Source organism: Loxodonta africana, chromosome 12, assembly GCF_030014295.1.
Source record: "Loxodonta africana isolate mLoxAfr1 chromosome 12, mLoxAfr1.hap2, whole genome shotgun sequence".
NCBI lineage: Eukaryota > Metazoa > Chordata > Mammalia > Proboscidea > Elephantidae > Loxodonta > Loxodonta africana.
In genome coordinates, this window is record NC_087353.1 from 19,595,296 (window position 1) to 19,613,627 (window position 18,332).

The window sequence follows — 18,332 nt, forward strand, 5'->3', positions numbered from 1 at the left end:
AGGCTCTCACAAAAGGTCAATTTCTGAATCAAGGCCTTTCCTCAGTGTATGCTACCATTATCTATCAGCAGCGTCTCCAACATGATAAAGGACTATTTTTTTTTACTTCTAATCTGTCATGAATTTCTACTTCTGTAAAATACAATAAAAACTCAAATGACTTGCAAGAAAAAGGATAGCTAGCTGATTTAGAAAATGAAACAGAAAAGGTTTCGTGAACTGTCCACAATTAGTTTACTAATCAGTGGTGGTACATAGTTCAGAAACCAGCTCTCTCTGCTGCGTGTGTGCTTAAAAACCGCAGTGCTATTGTATTCTGGGAAGCAAAATGCCTTTTCTTCAAAGTTGCCAAAGAGAATGTGATTGGGACAACACATGATTTCATCTCCTGATGTGACTGCCTGCCTGCTCATCTGTTTGTTTAGATCACATGCAGTGGGGACATATTATCCAAGGTCTTGGATATCATGCCAAGTGTACAGGCCAGAGTCATTCATGGTTTTTTCATCTCTTGTGTATGAGTAGTATAAGGTGGTAAAAGAAAAGTGCACAAAGCCATGGTTAGAAAAACTGGAGTCTACTTCTAGTGGTGTTTTGTGTCATCTAAGTCAATAGACACTCACATATCCTCAGCCATCGTGGGTTGTGGCTTTCTTTGTAAGGCACCTAAAAATATTCATTACCTATTTTTCTCTTCCCTGCGGGGGTATGTGGTCCTAGAGATGTATATGGGGGCGAAAGCTCTTCATCTATTCTCCCATTTTCCTGCCCTTTTGGCATGTAGAGTGGTAATGGTGTCATATAATAACAGGGTACTTAAGGGACATTAAAAAAAAAAACCAAGCCCGTTGCCATGGAGCCAATTCCGACTCAAAGTGACCCTGTGAGACAGAGTAGAACTGCCCCATAGAGTTTCCAAGAAGCGTCTGGTGGAGTTGAACTGCTAACCCTTTGGTTAGCAGCTGTAGCACTTAACCACTATGCCAGCCACCAGGGTTTCCTCAGGGACATAGGAGGTAGAATTACACACTGTTTTCATCCCCAGTTTTTAATCTCAGAGTTATTAGGGGTTGATGTAAAATCTTGTATAAGAAAAGAAATCTCTGCCATCAAGAAATAAATGCCAGTATATCAAACAAAATGATTAATTAATAGTTCTGTTTTTATTACACTTATTTGCTGAATTTCAGACCATGGTTATTACTAATCGAGTTCTTTTTTTAGAAATTTTGTGGGCTCAATTGCGTTACATTGTCACTCTTTGTAAAGTTGGTATACATAGTACGTGTATGTCCTCCTTATAGGACTGCGGGTACGTTTTTCTTTCTTTTAAATTAATATGCAGATTTATAGTTGTGTCTTTGCTTTTGTGAATTATAGTTGGTTGTATCTCTCACTTGGTTGATGCCAAGTCCTTGGACAGAATTACAACTTTGCGTTTACAACATTGCCCATATAGGAAAGTATACTCAAAAGTTGGGTCAACTTGTATTTTTTTTTTTTCATTTTCTTATGGGGTGCTACTAGACAAAGGGAAAAGGTGCTCATTTCTTTGAAGGCAGTGTTACATTATCACATTTTCTCAGCTTTCGATATAATATGGCCACATCTGTGATTGAGAGGAATTTTGCTTTATTTGCTAAAATAAATCTTTCTCTGTAATTTGTTATAGTCGAAAATAATTTTAAGAGTAGACTTTTTAGAGGAGACTACTATTACAGGCTTCGTGAATCTAGTAAGTAATGAACTTCATCTTCAGAGAGGAGAGACCACCTCACACCATTGGTCAGGGTAAGAGCTAGGTATTTTAAAGGGATCAGGTCAACAGCATCCTGTCTTCTCTCGGCATACAGGGAGCCGAACGGAAAATCAGGGATGAAGAACGAAAACAAAGCAAAAGAAAAGGCAAGTGTACTGACCCCAGCTCCCAGTTGAATGCCTGTAAGTAGAAATGTTTCCACCAAGCATTTCAGACCTTTTCCCTTCAGAATGGTGTCCTGGGTGTTTTTTACTGCTCCAAATGCAAATGTCAAGTAGTGTAAAGCAGATGAATGCTAAACTAGGGAGTTTTCCTGGGGACAGGAGGAAGGGTTCTTGAGTTTTTTTCAGGACTCAGGTTTTTTGGGGCATCATTTCTAGCTCAGGTTGCTGGTTCCAGTTCTGGAAAATAACACATTGTACCTGAATAGCTGCTTGTTTCAATTTAAAAAAAATAAGAATTGAGAATTCAGGAAGCCTTAATTCCAAAGGAGTATAGTTTTCTAACATGAATCTGTGGGGCTTGTGCACTTGGACATTTCACTAGAAAAGCTGCTGCTTTTTTTTTTTTTTTTTTAATATAACCAATATTCATATTCACAAACCTCTGTATCTCTCAACCAAAAAAAAAAAAAAAAATGCTACTGTCTGCTTGTAGCATCTTATCTCCTGTACATGGGCTTCCAGCGTGTCTTCTTTGAGCTGTCTGGCTCAGCAGACATTTGCCCTGCAGCACATTAGTCAGGACACTTCTGGTGGCGTCAAAGCGCAAACTCCCGAAGTCACTTCAGAGAATAGCTAACTAACTAGAAAACCTCATCAGTTAAGTATTCAAGGCCAGATTATAGGAGGAAGATGGAGTCTATAATTTAATAAATTAAAAATTAGACAGTCACGCTAACTCTTAATCTCAGTGTTGAGCTCTCGGGGTGTTCTGAAGTTGAAGGGTACATTGCTGTTAGAATGTAAATGATTCAATGAAGACAGCTAAGGTGAAATTGGTCCCAAATTATGTTCATACAATTATAACTTTCAGCTTTCCAGACAAAAAGTAAATATGCTTTGCCTTGTTTCAGATCCTCTGCGTTTAAGTGTTTGTGTATGTTTAAACACACACTTGTCTTTTTTGGTTTTGAAAAGATGCTCAATTGATTTGAGTGTAAATGCACACACAACATATTTCTTCACACGTATAGATTTTTGTCTTAGCTCAGGAAGCATAACCTGTATCTTATGTAGGGCTACGGTGTGTGCCTTAATTTTCTTAGAGATTGAGGAAAATGTCTGTTGCTTGTATCTGGCCTGTATATATATATATATATATATATATAATCTGTTGACTCTGTTGTCCTCATTGTTTCTTTTTTTTTTTTTCCAGTTTCTGATGTTAAAGTGCCATTGCTGCCCTCTCACAAACGAATGGATATCACAGTTTTCAAACCCTTTATTGACCTTGACACTCAGCCTGTCCTTTTTATTCCTGATGTGCACTTTGCCAACCTTCAGCGGGGCACTCATGTAGGTATCCAGCATCCCAGGCAGCACTGTAAAGTAAGACATGACAAAAAGCAATTCTTTGGCATTATTCATGGTAAATAGAAGACAAATTTTAGTGAAGTTTTGATCAGTATTAAGGCTGAGCTGACAGTGTTTAGGCATTGCTGATTTGAAAACGTAGTACCAGGTCTGTCAACTTAATTCTGTTTCTTAGCTCTTTTAAAAGATTCTAGACTAGTAATATAATATGAGGTTTGAATCTATGATCTTGTGAATATCATTTATATGAGAGTACGGGTATTCCTAGACAACTCAAAATAGAGTTTGGATAGAAAGGAAGAGTCAGGGGAATAACTAGGGTTGCCGGCCTTAATAGCACCTGAACGCTCCTCATGGTTTCAGTTACTGAATCGTCATTGGCACATGTCTTGGCAAGTCATGCTAAGTTTAAAAGATAGTCACACCCTGCTTTGCAGCAAAAACTTACTAGAGATAGGAACTTGAAGAGAGTGAAGAATGCTTTTATGCTGAGATCAAATAAATATAAAAAAATAGTATATCATGTATTTTTAAGATAGATTTGTAAGGACTGATGATTTTTCAGAGTTCTTCGGAAGCCATTAACAGTATTTTCAATTTCTATTAAGAAGTTTGGTGGAAAGGGGCAGGGGTCAGCAAACTTTGTTTATGAAAGGACCACTTAGTAAATATTTTAGGATTTGGGGGTCATACAGTCTCTGTCATGACTCTTCAACTCTGTATTCTAGTGCGAAAACAGCTGTAAACAGAATGTAAATAAACGAACATGGCAATGTACCAATAAAACATTATTTCTGTGAACAGACAGGTTTGCCTATCTGTTCACAGAAATAATGTTTTATGTTTTATTGTGTTAGAGTAGTTCAAGATATCCATAAAACCTGGTTACTGAGAAATAAGGCTAAAAGATTTTGTATTAGATTGGTCAAATTCAAAATTGTTCCTACTTTAGGGATTATTTATGGTCTGAAACATTTTCAGCATGTTTTTGAAAAGCTGTCTATTTTTTGGTCTTAGGTTCTTCCCCTTGCCTCAGAAGAACTGGAGGGTGAAGGGTAAGATTTATGTTTTATTTTAATAAACTATCTTTGTTCTAAAGCAATCTCAAACTTGTAGAAAAATTACAGGTATGGTACAAAGAACCATTTTTTCCTGTGCCAATTGAGAGTAAATTGCCGACTGATGCCCCATTACTCCCAGATACTTCGATATTCCACAGACAAGGGCATTCTCTTGTATAATTGTCAAAATTAGGATATTCACATTGATATGCTAGTACCATATAATCCTCAGGCCAGTTGTTCCAATAATGTCCTTAGCAAAAAAGGATCCACTTCAGAAAAACATATTTCATTGTCATGTCCCTTTAATCTCCTTTCAGTCTGGAACAGCCTCTCTTTGACTTTTCTGACTGAACACTTGAAAATTACAAGTCAGTTATTTTGTAGACTGTCTCTTGGTTTGGGTCTGTTGTTTTCTCGTGATTAGATGCAGATTAGACAGCTTGGCCAGGAATATCATGAGAGTACCATGCTGTGATGTTCTCAGTGCATCCTGGCAGTGGCACACCATCTCAGTTTGTCCTGTTACTGACGATGTTCATTTTGATCGTTTGATTCAGGTGTCTGGTGTCTGCCAGGTTTCCCCTCTGTGAAGTTACTCTTTCCTTTTATAATATGTGTTTCCTGGAGAGGTACTAGAAACCCTGGTGGTGTAGTGGTTAAGAGTTCGGCAGCTAACCAAAAGGCCGGCGGTTTGAATCCACTAGGTGCTCCTTGGAAACTCTATGGGGCAGTTCTTCTCTGCCCCGTGGGGTCGCTATGAGTCGGAATCGACTCTACGGCAACAGGGTTTTTGGGGAGGTACTTTGAAATTTTGTAAATCTCTTTCCTCATCACACTTTCAATTTATTCATTTATTTACATCAATAAGAACCCACAGTTTCCTGTTTAATGCTCAAATTGTCCCAGAATTGGTCAGTAGGAGAAGCCCTACAAGCTGGCTCCTGGTTCCTTTGAACTTGCCCTCCTCCTTCTTTGAGCACTTCCTTGTTTTCAGGCACAAGATGTTCCAGGTTCTCATACTTGCCCTTCTCCAGCCCCAGAATCAGCCTGTACTACAAGGAACTCTGGTTCCTTTCCGTGGAGAATGGTATTTAGAATCCAGGTTATTCTCCTTTTAAGTCCTGGAGTCCCCTCCAGTCTTCACCATTTTGTAATTACAGAATTCTCTTCTCACAAAACTTTCAGAGTCCCTGTTACCTGCACCATAAAATCTATAATTCCTTAGAGCCTAACAATCAAGATATTCCACAATAGAATCCAACCTGACTTTCTAGAATTGTCTTCCTATGGAACATTCTGCTTCAGCTACCCTGGCCTTGTATTTCCTGCTTCCACTTTGTCCTGTTTTTCAAATGCTCTCTTTTTTGTCACTACCTGTGCAAGGCTATCTCAGACACTGCCTACCTACTCTATACAATTTTCATGAAAAGAAACTCTCCCTCCTTGAGAAGGCAGCTTGACCTAGCATAAGAGCAATGGAGGATGTCTGGCGGGTAGCCTGAGGTAGACCATGAGCCCCTACTTAACTCAGTAGGTATATTTCTCTGGACCTCAGATTTTTTATCCGTGAAACAAGGAAGCTGGGCCAGATAGAGAATGAAGGCTGCTTTAAATCTGAAAGGCAGTAGTATAGCCTAGGGCCCTTCTTGTTTATGCAGTTGACTTGGTACTTGGCATTTAAGTTGAAGTCACCAATTACATATTCTGGATCCATTGCAGATCCAACATGAAAAGGGGGCCGTATGGAACGGAAGATGACTTTGCTGCTCCACCTCCTGCTAAACTGACGCGGATAGAAGAACCAAAGAGAGGTGTGTTGTTTCAGATTTCTCGGTGGGAGTGTTACATGAGAAGTGAGTTTTGAATCTGGCAGAGCATGAAGTGCTCAAACCAATCTTGCCCAGTTTCACTTCCTGGAGGGTTCTTCCACCAGGCCAACATCTAGCTTGAGCTTGGACTATAGCAGAGTTAAAGAGAGTTTGAAAGCTGTGTTCCTTAAGACAAATTGTGTATTGGTTCATGTTTGTTGTCCTTGATGTGAATGTGTATTTTTATTTTAACCAATATTTATTATCTGCTTTTTTATTTTCTCATATGAATTAACTGTATCCCCCACCCCCCTTTCCTTTTTACTTCCTTATCTTTGATTGGGGATTAGTGCTGCTCTATGTTCGAAAGGAGTCAGAAGAAGTCTTTGATGCCCTGATGCTCAAGACTCCGTCTTTGAAAGGCCTAATGGAGGCTGTAAGTAATAAAACTTTGTAATGGCCTTTAGAAAATGAAACTAAGATGAAATTCCACTGAACAAATTTTATCAGATGACCCAGATTTCTTTGTTGTGCTGAAATCTTTGAAGCCTTTCCCGAGTACAGGTCATGCCTGTACTGCGTCACACACTTCAGCTTGCCTTGTGTTGTAGGCATTTGCTTGCGTGTCTGTCTTCTGCTCAGTCTTAAACTACAGGGCCTAGCACGCTGGTTGGTAGATAATAATCACTCGGTAATATTTATTTCACTGAATTGAATGAATTTGTGATGGCCTATGAAATAGTTTAAATTAGAGTGAGATTGCCACTTAGCAAGCCATATAGAACTAACAAAAATTATTTTGCATCAAGTAAAATCTTAAGAAGTCATATGGTTTAGTGGCTCTTGGGTCTGTCCTTGAAACGTCCAATCCTAGGAAATTATTGGACTTGTGTCAAGACCTTACCCAAAGCATATTTGAAAAAATTTAGAGGTGTGACCAATGATGGCCATAAGTCATTCCTACAGAACTTCAGCAAAGAGCGGAAGAGTCAGCTGATGCCACTCTCCCCCTTGGGGACGTCAGTAAAAGTGATAACACGAGAATAATATTGTGCTGATTTCCCATTTCGGCCTTTCCCCTGGGTAAAATTCAGGTGATCGGCAGTGTATCTAGGTGTTTATCAACCTTAGCACCTGTGTTGTTGTTGTGTGCTGTCAAGTCAGTTCTGACTCATAGCAACCATTTATGACAGTAGAACTGTCCCATAAGGTTTCTCAGGCTGTAATCTTTATGGGAGCAGATCGCCAGGTCTTTTCTCTCGTGGAGACGCTGGTGGATTCAAACCACTGACCTTTGGGTTAGCAGCTGAATGCTTAACCATTGCTCCACCAAGGCTCTTTTCAGTTCCTGTTCAAGCTCAACGCATGTGCATAATTGGGCTGAAAACCTGGTTCCTGTGGCTCCCCCTGACGACCACAGTGTGTAGAATTCATTTAACAAATATTTGTTAAGGGCCTGCTTTGTGCCTGGTACTGAGGTAAGCACTCTTGTAACTTCTAGCTAGAAGAGTTTACATTCTAGTTAGGAAGATAGGGACAATAAAATAAGTAAAAAAATTAATATGTAATTGATAAGTGCAATGAAGTAAAACAAAATGGGCTGAAAGGACAGTGGGCTGTGGGGGAACTATTGTTTAATCTCTCAAGGAAAGTTCCCAGAGTTCACAGATACCTCGTTAAGTGTGTTCCCTTCTCACCTTTACCACAACCAACAAGCGCCATTGTACTCTGCTCTCCAACTGTCGTTTTCTGTCCCCTTTGATTGCTTTCTAAGTTTCTCTTTCTTACCTTGTTTTTTGATGACTCTTCATCATTTCTTAAGAATCATGCAAACTCTCGATTATGGGGAAAGAGTGTGGAAAACATTGAGACCTTCCTTCACCAGATAGCTACCACTGGTCTGTCAGTTTGATGGACTATGGTGACCCGTGTGTTGCTGTGGTGCTGGAAACTGTGCCACCAGTGTTTCAGATACCAGTAGGGTCACCAGACTAAGTTTCAGCGGTGCCTCCAGACTAAGACAGACTAGGAAGAAGGACCTGGCAGTGTACTTCCAAAAAAAATTGGCCAGTAAAAACCTTAACGAATAGCAGTGGAACATTGTCTAATACTGTGCCAGAAAGTGAGCCCCCCAGGTTGGAAGGCTCTGAAACTATGACTGGGGAAGAGCTGCCTCCTCACAGTAGAGTCGACCTTATTGATGTAGATGGAGTAAAGCTTTCAGGACCTTCAACTGCTGATGTGGGACAACTCAAAATGAGAAGAAACAGCCGCAAGCATCCTAGGCTAGGTTTTTGTAAATATACAAAATATTATTATCCAGTGATAAACAGAAAAGAAATGGACTTTTATAATAGCGCACTGAGTTTGGATTTAGTATGAAATTTATATTTTTGTTAGATTGAAAAAGATATAAAGTTGGTCTTCTGAGGTCCCATTTCTTAGTGCCGCCTTGTGCTTTGCTATTTTTGCTGAGGCTAGGCAGTGGTCCCAGTTTGGAAGTAGTCTGGACAACAATCCTAAACAAAGCATTTGATCTGGGACTTCATAGTAGACTGAGTTAGCTGTCTCTTCTTGGAGTAATTCATTCTTGCTCTTTAAAGATAACCTCTATGTCCTGAAAGCATAACCTCCAAAGTTTACACTGGGATCATTTCACTGCACTGTGTAGCCCTCTCCTTGATCACAAAGAAGGGGGCGTGGACTGAGCTGGAGGAGAGGCTGAGGGCCACACAGGAGGGGCTACAGCTAAGTTCAGCTGAGAGCCTTCAAGATTTTGCAGGATGCCTTAATGTTTTCTGGAAAGGCTCTATGTAGAACTGGCAAAGATGGAGTTCTTGATTTGTGGTCAGGGAAGTCTTTCATGTTTCTATTGGACTATGGGATATGAATTTTTTTTTTTTCCCTTCCCATAGTTCTATATGTGAAATTACTAACTCCTGCTTTGTGCTGGACTCTTCTTTAGTCTTCACAACAACCCTGTGACTTGTGCAGTGAGTCTCACTTTACCAATGAGAGGAGATGGTGGGTCAGCAAAGTCACGTCTAATTAATGGATTAACTCGGCTTAGATGTGTTGACTCCAGTGAGAGCCCTTTAGACATTTGTTCAGAATACCTATGACCATATAATACACTACCTTGTCCTCGTTATATATATCTATATTTTGTTAGTCAGTTGGCTTATTGACATCTGTGAAGTAGGGAACCTGATTCAAGCTGCCCCAAAGGTAGTAAATCCCCCACAGACATAACTGCATCTTAGATATGTCTTTGTAATGCAGTTTTGAAAACAGCAGTCGAGTTTGTGTATTTATTAACCACTGTACCAACAGGGCTCCTTTATTTGAAAACAGCATTTTATAATTATTTTTCTTTTCTCCTTTAGATTTCAGACAAGTATGATGTTCCCCATGACAAGATTGGGAAAATATTCAAGAAGTGTAAAAAGGGGTGAGCACTGACTGGCCCTCTTAGTACCTCTAAAGAACGTTGTTATTCGCATGCATTTGTGCTGAGTCCAGAAACAGTTATAGAAACATTGATGCTAGAATGTGTTTTTCTCATTAAATTATCCACATAAAATTAATCAACTTTCTAAGACATCTTGTGGCTTTTTTTTCTCCCAAGTAAAATTTTATTTGCTCTTTCCACGCTTGGCGGCCATGAAGTGGCTCCAAATTCCAAAGCACATTATGAAATTTACTAAGCCACTTCAGTTACTGAACAGCTGTTATGAACCAAGCTCTGGATCAGGTACTTTACGTGTTGTTTCATTTAAGTTTCACATCACCCTCCTGAGATGGGTGTTACTGTTCATAGTTTATAGATGAGGCAGCACAGAGAGCTTAGGAGACTTGTCCGAGGTCTTGTCGCATGTTACTGGTGGAGTCATGACTTAGAATTCAGCTTTGACTAAGTAAAGCCTCTGTTCTTTCTGCTCCACCACCCTGACCTGGATCATATTTTCAAGTCATATAGCAATGTTTCTTTGTCCAGAAATTAATATTTTTAGTTCTGCTTTACTTAAGTGTCTGTGCTGTTTGGGATGGAGAAGCAGGATATAGTATAAGAATTTTTTGGCGTAATTCTAAAACAAATCCTAGTTGGAATGTTCAAGATGGCTCTAGTGGAAAGAGTGGGACTTTACAGTGGCTCAGTTAAACTTCAGAGTAACTTGCCAGAGAAGATAATTTGTCAGGACCCTGTGGCTTCAGATCAAGTAGATTTATTTTATAAATATGCTTTCTAAAGCAGAACGGTGAAGCGCTCCTTCTGTAGATTTATTTTGTTATAATAGTTCCTACTTACTGAGTGATTACTACATGCTAGAAATAATAAAAATAAATAAGCTAGTATTTATTGTTTACCATATGGTCATGCACTGTTATAAATGCTTGACTCGATTCCTTCATTTAATTTTCACATCAACCTTATGAGATAAGCATTATTATTGCCCCATTTTATAGATGAGGAAATAGAGGCTTTAAAAAATTTTTTTATAATAAAAGAGAGCTTTGCCAGAACATCTGTTTATATCATGAATGCAGGCCACACCCCCAAGGAAACTCTTCTTCCAACTGATTGGCCACTGACATCAGATTACACAATGAGAGGTGATTACATAATGTCTACCAAACCACTGAGAATCATAGTCTAGCAAAGTAGACACATAACAGTACCATCACAGTCCACCCCTTGGAGGCACCTATCCACATCTCCTTAAACCATACATAATCTCTAAATAAAGATAATTGTGGAGTTGTACCTGTGCCTAACATGATACAACTAACATGCATACAACCAAAAACGCACTAGCCCCATTTACATCATATATTTTATAATGAGTAATGGGATAACGGAAGAAAGAAAACAAAGGTATTTACTATATATAAACTGCGTACACACACGTATAACAAAATAAGGACGAAATACTCATAACAACAATTAGAGTCATTTCTGCAACTGGTCACGTGGTCGTAGCTGGTATTTAGAACTGCCTTCCTCTACCACCCATTCTGTATTCCCTGTTATAAATGCTTTACTTGATTGCCTTATTTAATTTTCACAACAACCTTATAAGGTAAGCACTATTATTGCCCCATTTTATAGATGAGGATATTGAGGCTTAGGGAGGTTTAAATAATCTGTGTCCTGTGTTATAGTTAGTAAGTGGCAGAGCTAACATTAAATATTAAATCTGGGTCTGATTCCAAAGCATAGTAGGAATGAAGTGAACTTGTCTTTGTGTCTCGTTATTCAGGATACTGGTGAACATGGATGACAACATTGTGAAACATTATTCCAATGAAGATACCTTCCAGTTGCAGATTGAAGAAGCAGGGGGAGCGTACAAACTCACCCTCACTGAGATCTAAAGGCCTACCTTCCCACAACTCCCCATGAGTTAAATGAAGGTGTTCAGTAGATCTTATTGTTTGGCAAACCACAGGCACACCAGTCCGCCACCTTCCAAGCAGGGTGGATGTCAATGGAGGGGATTCCGTTTGAGTGGAGATGGAGCAGCATTTGGCTTGGAGATAGCATTTAATATATTGCATTGGTATTTTTCAGAAGACAGAGAAATCCATATATCATTGTGTTTGAATTTTTTGATACAGATATTTAAGATTAAAAAAAAAATTTTTTTTTTAAGATTAGAAGTGAAAAATTTTTTCTAAGATTTAATAGACTCTCTGGGAGCCTTTAGGATATCTGCTACATTATTTATATAAAAAAAAATATATATTGGGATATCTACCTTATGTCTCTTTAACATTAGTGGGCCTGCTCACTAGTGAAGCCGGGAAAAGCATTAGGCTCGGCTTTGAGGATTTCTGCTTTTGCCTGAACTCAGTAGAGCTCTGACTGCCTCAGGTTAGTGGGAGCTGGCGTCTGAAGAGTAAAGGGGTGAGCCCCTTTCTCCCCTAACCTTTCACCCTCCAATAAATGTTTACTAAAATAGGGCATATTACTGAAATCTTCCTTTGCAACAGTCTTGGACATATCAGCTGCCTTTCTTATGAAGAACTTAAATGGGTTACAGTGCGAAATCATTAAGATAAAGCTGCATTGTATATAAGTGCAATATATTTTTGAAGGTCTGTGTAAATGTGTACATACATCTTATATAAATATATAATATATAAATATGGTGTCTGTGTACATATAGTGAAGATATGCAATAAGATCTACCTTAAACACTTCCCCTAGACAAAAGGTTAAGTTATTTTTTATAACGTACACCAAGCAGATAAAATACTGTGTTTAGTGGAATCCACTAAAAAGCTCTTTCTCTTTGGTCTCCCGAACACAGGCCATCATTCCATAGCATAGCAAAACCTCAAATGACAGAGATGCTGTTTGCTATAGAGAATGTCATTATTTGGATCCCTGCACTGTTTAACATATGAAGTAAAGGAAAACTACTGCAGTTGATACCTGTTGTGTATGCTAGGATCAGTCAGATGTCCCCGTATGGAGTGAGCAAACACAGTAACATATTGTAATGATCCTGTAGTACATGCTACAACTCAAAATCGGAGTTCTTCCTAATCGTCCTATTAGGAGGTTTTGATTTTACCATGTTTCAGAGCCTTCCTGCTTTGATGATCGTATACGTTAACAATTCTAGAAAGCATTTATGAATTCCTGAGAGTATCTTACTATGGCAGAGGGACATTTTGTACACATGTTTAAATATATTAAAATACTAAAAAGTGTAAGTTTATCACAGAAATAAAATCACGGGTATCTTTAGGTTCAGGGAACTAGGTCATTTGTATACGTAGGACTGATAGTTACATTCTTATATTAAAATATTCTAATGAAGTATGTGAACTAAATTGCCGGTTTTCTAATATAAGGTATCATGGGACACGGGTCATATAACAATATTTTATATTTTGTTTTATGAACTTGATTTCTTCTTGTTTATTGTTTTTAATTGTATCATTGAAGATGTATTTTAAACCAAGGGGATTAAATTTTATATGTCTATTTTGTAATATGTCTTTCTCGTTATTCGATTCGACTTTATCCTTTCATTAGTCAGTGAAGCAGAATTTGAGCTCTTGAAATATTAGAACTGAAAAGAATCTCCTTAGCACTTTGTCCTTATTTCTTAACATGTATACCTCAACCTCTTCCTTCAGGTTAGTTTTTCCTTTAAAAAAAAAAGCCAGGGAGCCCTGAATAATTTTTCAACTATTACCAAAACATAACCACTAAAGCTGAAGATAAAGCTTTGAAAACTAAAATCTTAGTGTTTTCACAAGCTTAGCAGACGATGTTTAGTTCAAAATCTACCCATAATGTTTAAATTCATCAGAAATTTCTAAATCAAACAGCTGTCCTGAGCATATTCAGATAAGCATATTCAGATAAGGGCCTAAATGTGATAGACACTGAAATATGTTTTTAAGGCATACAGAATCAAATGAATGCGCTAAGCTCCCTAATGGATTTCCTGTGGCATCTCTGCATTTTTCACTCTGATCCTTGGGCCTAAAGTCAAGAATCCTTTCCAGCATACTCAGTCCCTGGCTGTTCAGCAGTTCCAGAGTCTAGCTTAGCATACATAGGAAGCCATGTGGGCTCTGGATCATACACTCTCTTGGAGCCTTTTCTTCCATGACTTCCCTACACTCTACTTTTTACTAAGGCTCCGTGGAACTTCTTAGGGTTTCCTCACAGTCCTTGCCTTCCCACAAACTGCTCTCTTCTCCCCTTGTCACTTAGCTTTTACTTCTGCCTCAAAACCAGGCTTTCCCTTTGAGGCCACAAGCTTTTCCTGATCTCCCCAGTGGCTCATGCCAGGCTTCCTCAGCACACAATGCAGCCTCTCTCCTGGCACTCACTACTCTATTGTACTTCAAAGCTTGCCAGTCGTCCTCACAATATCTGATTTACCTGAGAACAGGTTTGATGTCTTAGTCAACTTTAGATCTTTGACACTCAACATAATGCTTGTTGCATAGCATTTGGTAATGATTTTGTGACAATTAGGTAACTCTGTGCCTCAACCCAGTCACTTGTAAGACATCTCCAAAGAGATTTTTTAGAAGTTACTAAGCTCGGAAACCCTGGTGGTGTAGTGGTTAAGTGCTACGGCTGCTAACCAAAAGGTTGACATTTCAGATCCACCAGGAGCTTCTTAGAAACTCTATGGGGCAGTTCTGCTCTGTCCTATAGGGTCACTATGAGTTGGAATCGACTCAGCAGCAACGGGAGAGACGGACAGAAGCTCTAACATTAGTCTGAGCTGGACCTGGACCTGTAGGCTACAGAGTAGGGCCAGTAGGCTAGAGGCTGTCTATTCAACAGAGTGACAATCAAAGCATAAGTCCCTAACAGACAGTGGCCCAAAAAAAGGAGGTTTCAAGGAGAAAACATTATTAGAAAGGAGTAATAAGGGAAGGCTGGATAGAACACCAGGAAGTGAGACTAGATGGACCTGACCCTTCGTATAAACTGTTCACAGTGTGCTTTCACATTCATTATTTCAATTTATCCATTTACCCTCTTAAGGAATCATAGTATTTTTCTCTATATTAACAATATTTTCATCTTACCGTAAGTAACACAGTTGGTAAGGGACGTAGCCAGGCTGTGAATCTAGGTCTTCTCACTCCAGTGCTCTCTCCAAGCCCAAGGGCAACAAGTGGGATACGGAATAACAACAATAGCTACATAAATTATTTCTTCTCTTGTTCAAGTCTCTAATGTCTTAAAAAATAAAACACGCATATACACTTCTATGATTTTGACCCCTTTAGCTATCATCCCCTTCAAATCTTTTAACCAAACGTATAAATGTAACAGATACTAAGAAATTAAAAAGTAAGCAATTAGCATGAATGTTAGAACCCTATGGGGAGATTTCTTGGAGGAATAAAAGTTCCCTACTTCCCAACCCCTGGTGAAGGAGCCCTGGTGTACAGTGGTTAAAGCCCTCTGCTACTAAGTGAAAGGTCAGCAGTTCGAACCCACCAGCTGCTCCAAAGGATAAAGATGTGGCAGTCTCTTCCGTAGAAGATTTACAGTCTTAGAAACCCTATGGGGCAGTTCTACCCTGTCCTGCAGGGTGCATATGAGTTGGAATTGACTCAGTGGCAATGCATTAGTCTGTTTAGATGTCTAGCTACCCTCCTCTTCACCCTTAACCGAGACTGCAAGAGCCTTGAGATCATGCACGATGCCTTATGTCCATGGCCCCAGTGCCCAGCATGGTGCTTGGCATAAAGAAGGTGACCAGCAAATACCGATGTTAGTGCTTTCAGTTGCCCAGATCAAAAACAGAGCCATCATCAGCTTCCCTTTCTTTCACATCCTGCATCCAAACTCAGAAAATCCTGTTGCCTTCAAAATACATCCAGAACCCAACCAACTCTCACCATCATGATTTCTTGCCTGGATTTTTACAGTAACCTAAGTTGGTGTTGGCAAAGAATATTGAATATATCAATGACTGCCAGAAGAGCAAACAAATCTGTCTTGGAAGAAGTACAACTGGAATGCTCCTTGGAAGCAAGGATGGCGAGACGATGTCTCACATGCTTTGGACATGTTATCAGGAGGGACAAGTCCCTGGAGAAGGACATCATGCTTGGTAAAGTAGAGGGTCAGCAAAAAAGAGGAAGATTCTCAATGAGATGGATTGACACGGTGGCTGCAACAATGGGTTCAAGCATAACAACGATTGTGAGGATGGCGCAGGACTGGACAGTGTTTCGTTCTGTTGTACACAGGGTCGTTATGAGTCGGATTTGACTCGACAGCACTTTATAACAACTGTAACTGGACTGCTTGCTTCTGTTCTTGGGCCGCTTCGCTTTATCCTTAATCTAGCAGCCAAAATGTAAATTTCACTAAGCAACTCCTCTGCTCAAAGCCCTGCAATGTTTCACTGAGAGTACAACTCTTCCATTGCACACAGCGTCTGTCCCCTCTGACCCTTCTGACCTCATCTCTTACTGCTCTCCCCGCTCTCACTCTTCTTCCGCCATCCTGGCTGCCTTGCTGTACTTTGTGCCAGATTTTAATTACATACTCCATCAGCTGAAGATGCTACATAGCCAGGTCTTCTGAGCTTACATGATGTCAAAAGCAAATGTTGGTACACAGGTAATTGAAGCCACCATGTGTGACTATTGGTTTTCCATTGCTGAAAGTCGTGTTGGAGATTTTTGCCCAGTTGCAGTCATGTTACCAGGAAGAAAGCCTCACTTTTTATGAGCCTGATGGAATGTCAGGGGTATTAATAACAAGATGAGTAAATGGCTGAGTCTCAGGCATGCCCCTCTTGGCAAATACATTTTTCTCTCTGTCAGTGAAGACCATCAGAAGCAGTTTGCTTTCCGTTGGCAGGGCCCACAATATACCTCCACTGTCCTGCCTCAGCGCTCTATCTGACAGAGAGCCTTCGCCTAGAGCTGGTGCCCTGAATTCTGACTTCTAGCCTCCTGAACTGTGAGAAAATAAATTTCTGTTTGTTAAAGCTACCAACTTGTGGTGTTTCTGTTACAGCAGCACTACATAATGAAGACAGCAGTAGGAGATTTAAGGGAAGGGAGAGAATGAGGTCAGAGTCTTGATTCCCTGTCTCCCCCTATAAATTGCCTCAGGCAGCTACACCTCTCAGATGCTCATGCTCTACTCAAGGCGGTCTCGACTGCACACTCCTTCCCTCCAGGTACTGGGAACAACTTCCTTGTCCCTTCAGGGCTTAGCTGCCACTTGCCAGAGGTGGCAAGGTGGTTAAGAACTCAGGCTGCTAACCAAAAGGTCAGCAGTTAGAGTCCACCAGCGGCTCCTTGGAAACCTTATGGGGCAGTTCCACTCTGTCCTATAGGGTCACTATGAGTCGGAATCGACTAGATGGCAAGTCTTTTTTTTTTTTTTTTTTTTTGTATTTTAGATGAAGGTTTATAGAACAAACTAGTTTCTCATTAAACAGTTAGTACACGTATTGCTTTATGACATTGGTTAACAACCCCATGACCTGTCAACGCTCTCCCTTCTCGACCTTGGGTCTTTTTTTTTTTTTTTTTTTGCCAGAGGTTACATTAGCCCTTTAGGTTACCCTGTATTCTCATCTTGGTAAATAGTCCTCTTATAAAGAATCCCTCCTTGAATTATCCTATTTTGAGTGTGCCGTCTGATTCCTGTTGAGATCCTGATTGATACAGTATTAATAAAATTTTATTGAATAAATGAATGAATCAGTCAAATGTTTGTGGCATGAGTGAGGAGATGGCAGCCCCTGGAAAGTCACTGGACTTTCTGAATCTCAACTGCTCTCTCTTGAATATTCCCTGGTACATTGCTGCAGATGGGGAACTCAACCGGCTTGACTTTCTGCTATGAAATGCTGAGGAAGGCTATTATATAGCCTTTTGGGAGGGTGCTGAATTCAATGGTGAGTTTCCTTCCAGTGATTTAGGAAAGAAAATGTGGCTTTCTTTCCTGGAAATGTCTTCAGTATTCCCAACTGGTGTACAGGTGGTGCTGGGTTTCAATGGAAGTGCCAGATATAGAAGGAAGATAATCTCAATGATCTAAACCCAGTGCCGAATTTCAATGATCTACATGGATTTTTCTTTCTGAACTCCTTTCAGTTCATGATTTTCCTTATTGTAGGTAACGAAGTCCAAAGCCCATGGAAGCCATTTCACCATTTCACACATGGGCTGCTATGCTCAGGAATTGCCCATGGTCACACAGCAAGCCACGAGGCTGCAACACAACTATCTTACATCATGATTCCTTGCACAACCTGGTTTCTTTGCCCTGCTGAGTAAAGCACACTTGTTTAATTTTCAGGAAAAACCTTACATGATAAACATTAAAATAATGTAAGATAGTTGTTTTTACTCTCTACTACCTTTGAGAATTTTTTTTACTTTGTGCCTTACCAGATGACAAGACCTCAGCTGCTGACCATAGAAACTATTGGTTGTGAAAATGCTTAACAGTTCTAGCAGGCCTGTTATCTGGCCCCAAGGAGAGGCATCGCCTTGTAAAGAAGTATCCAGGTGTGAGGCGTGACCCCTCCTGGTCCCACCTTCTCAAAACTGAGCATGGAGTTTGTCACCCAGACTGCTTTACTTGAGCCAACATAAAGGAGAAGAAGGTATTCTGTATGTTTCTATAATGCTCCCGAATCCC

At 39.8% G+C, this 18,332-nt stretch overlaps 1 protein-coding gene across 4 annotated transcripts in view; it reads left to right on the plus strand.

Annotated features, from left to right (window-relative positions):
* Positions 1–15,295, plus strand: part of GRHL1 (grainyhead like transcription factor 1) — a 54,594-nt gene extending 39,299 nt beyond the window's left edge. Inside the window, exons 8-14 of one of the 4 annotated variants that reach the window (XM_023550423.2) lie at positions 1,854–1,941; positions 3,137–3,276; positions 4,312–4,349; positions 6,078–6,169; positions 6,517–6,602; positions 9,553–9,617; positions 11,428–15,295. In XM_023550423.2, the coding sequence (XP_023406191.1) occupies positions 1,854–1,941; positions 3,137–3,276; positions 4,312–4,349; positions 6,078–6,169; positions 6,517–6,602; positions 9,553–9,617; positions 11,428–11,542 (624 nt within the window). In that variant the 3' untranslated portion in view covers positions 11,543–15,295. Of the gene's footprint in view, positions 1–1,853; positions 1,942–3,136; positions 3,277–4,311; positions 4,350–6,077; positions 6,170–6,516; positions 9,533–9,552; positions 9,618–11,427 lie in introns of those variants that run through there. The other 3 variants (XM_023550422.2, XM_003411882.4, XM_064295024.1) reach the window with 3 other exon arrangements.
* Positions 15,296–18,332: the final 3,037 nt, after the last annotated feature.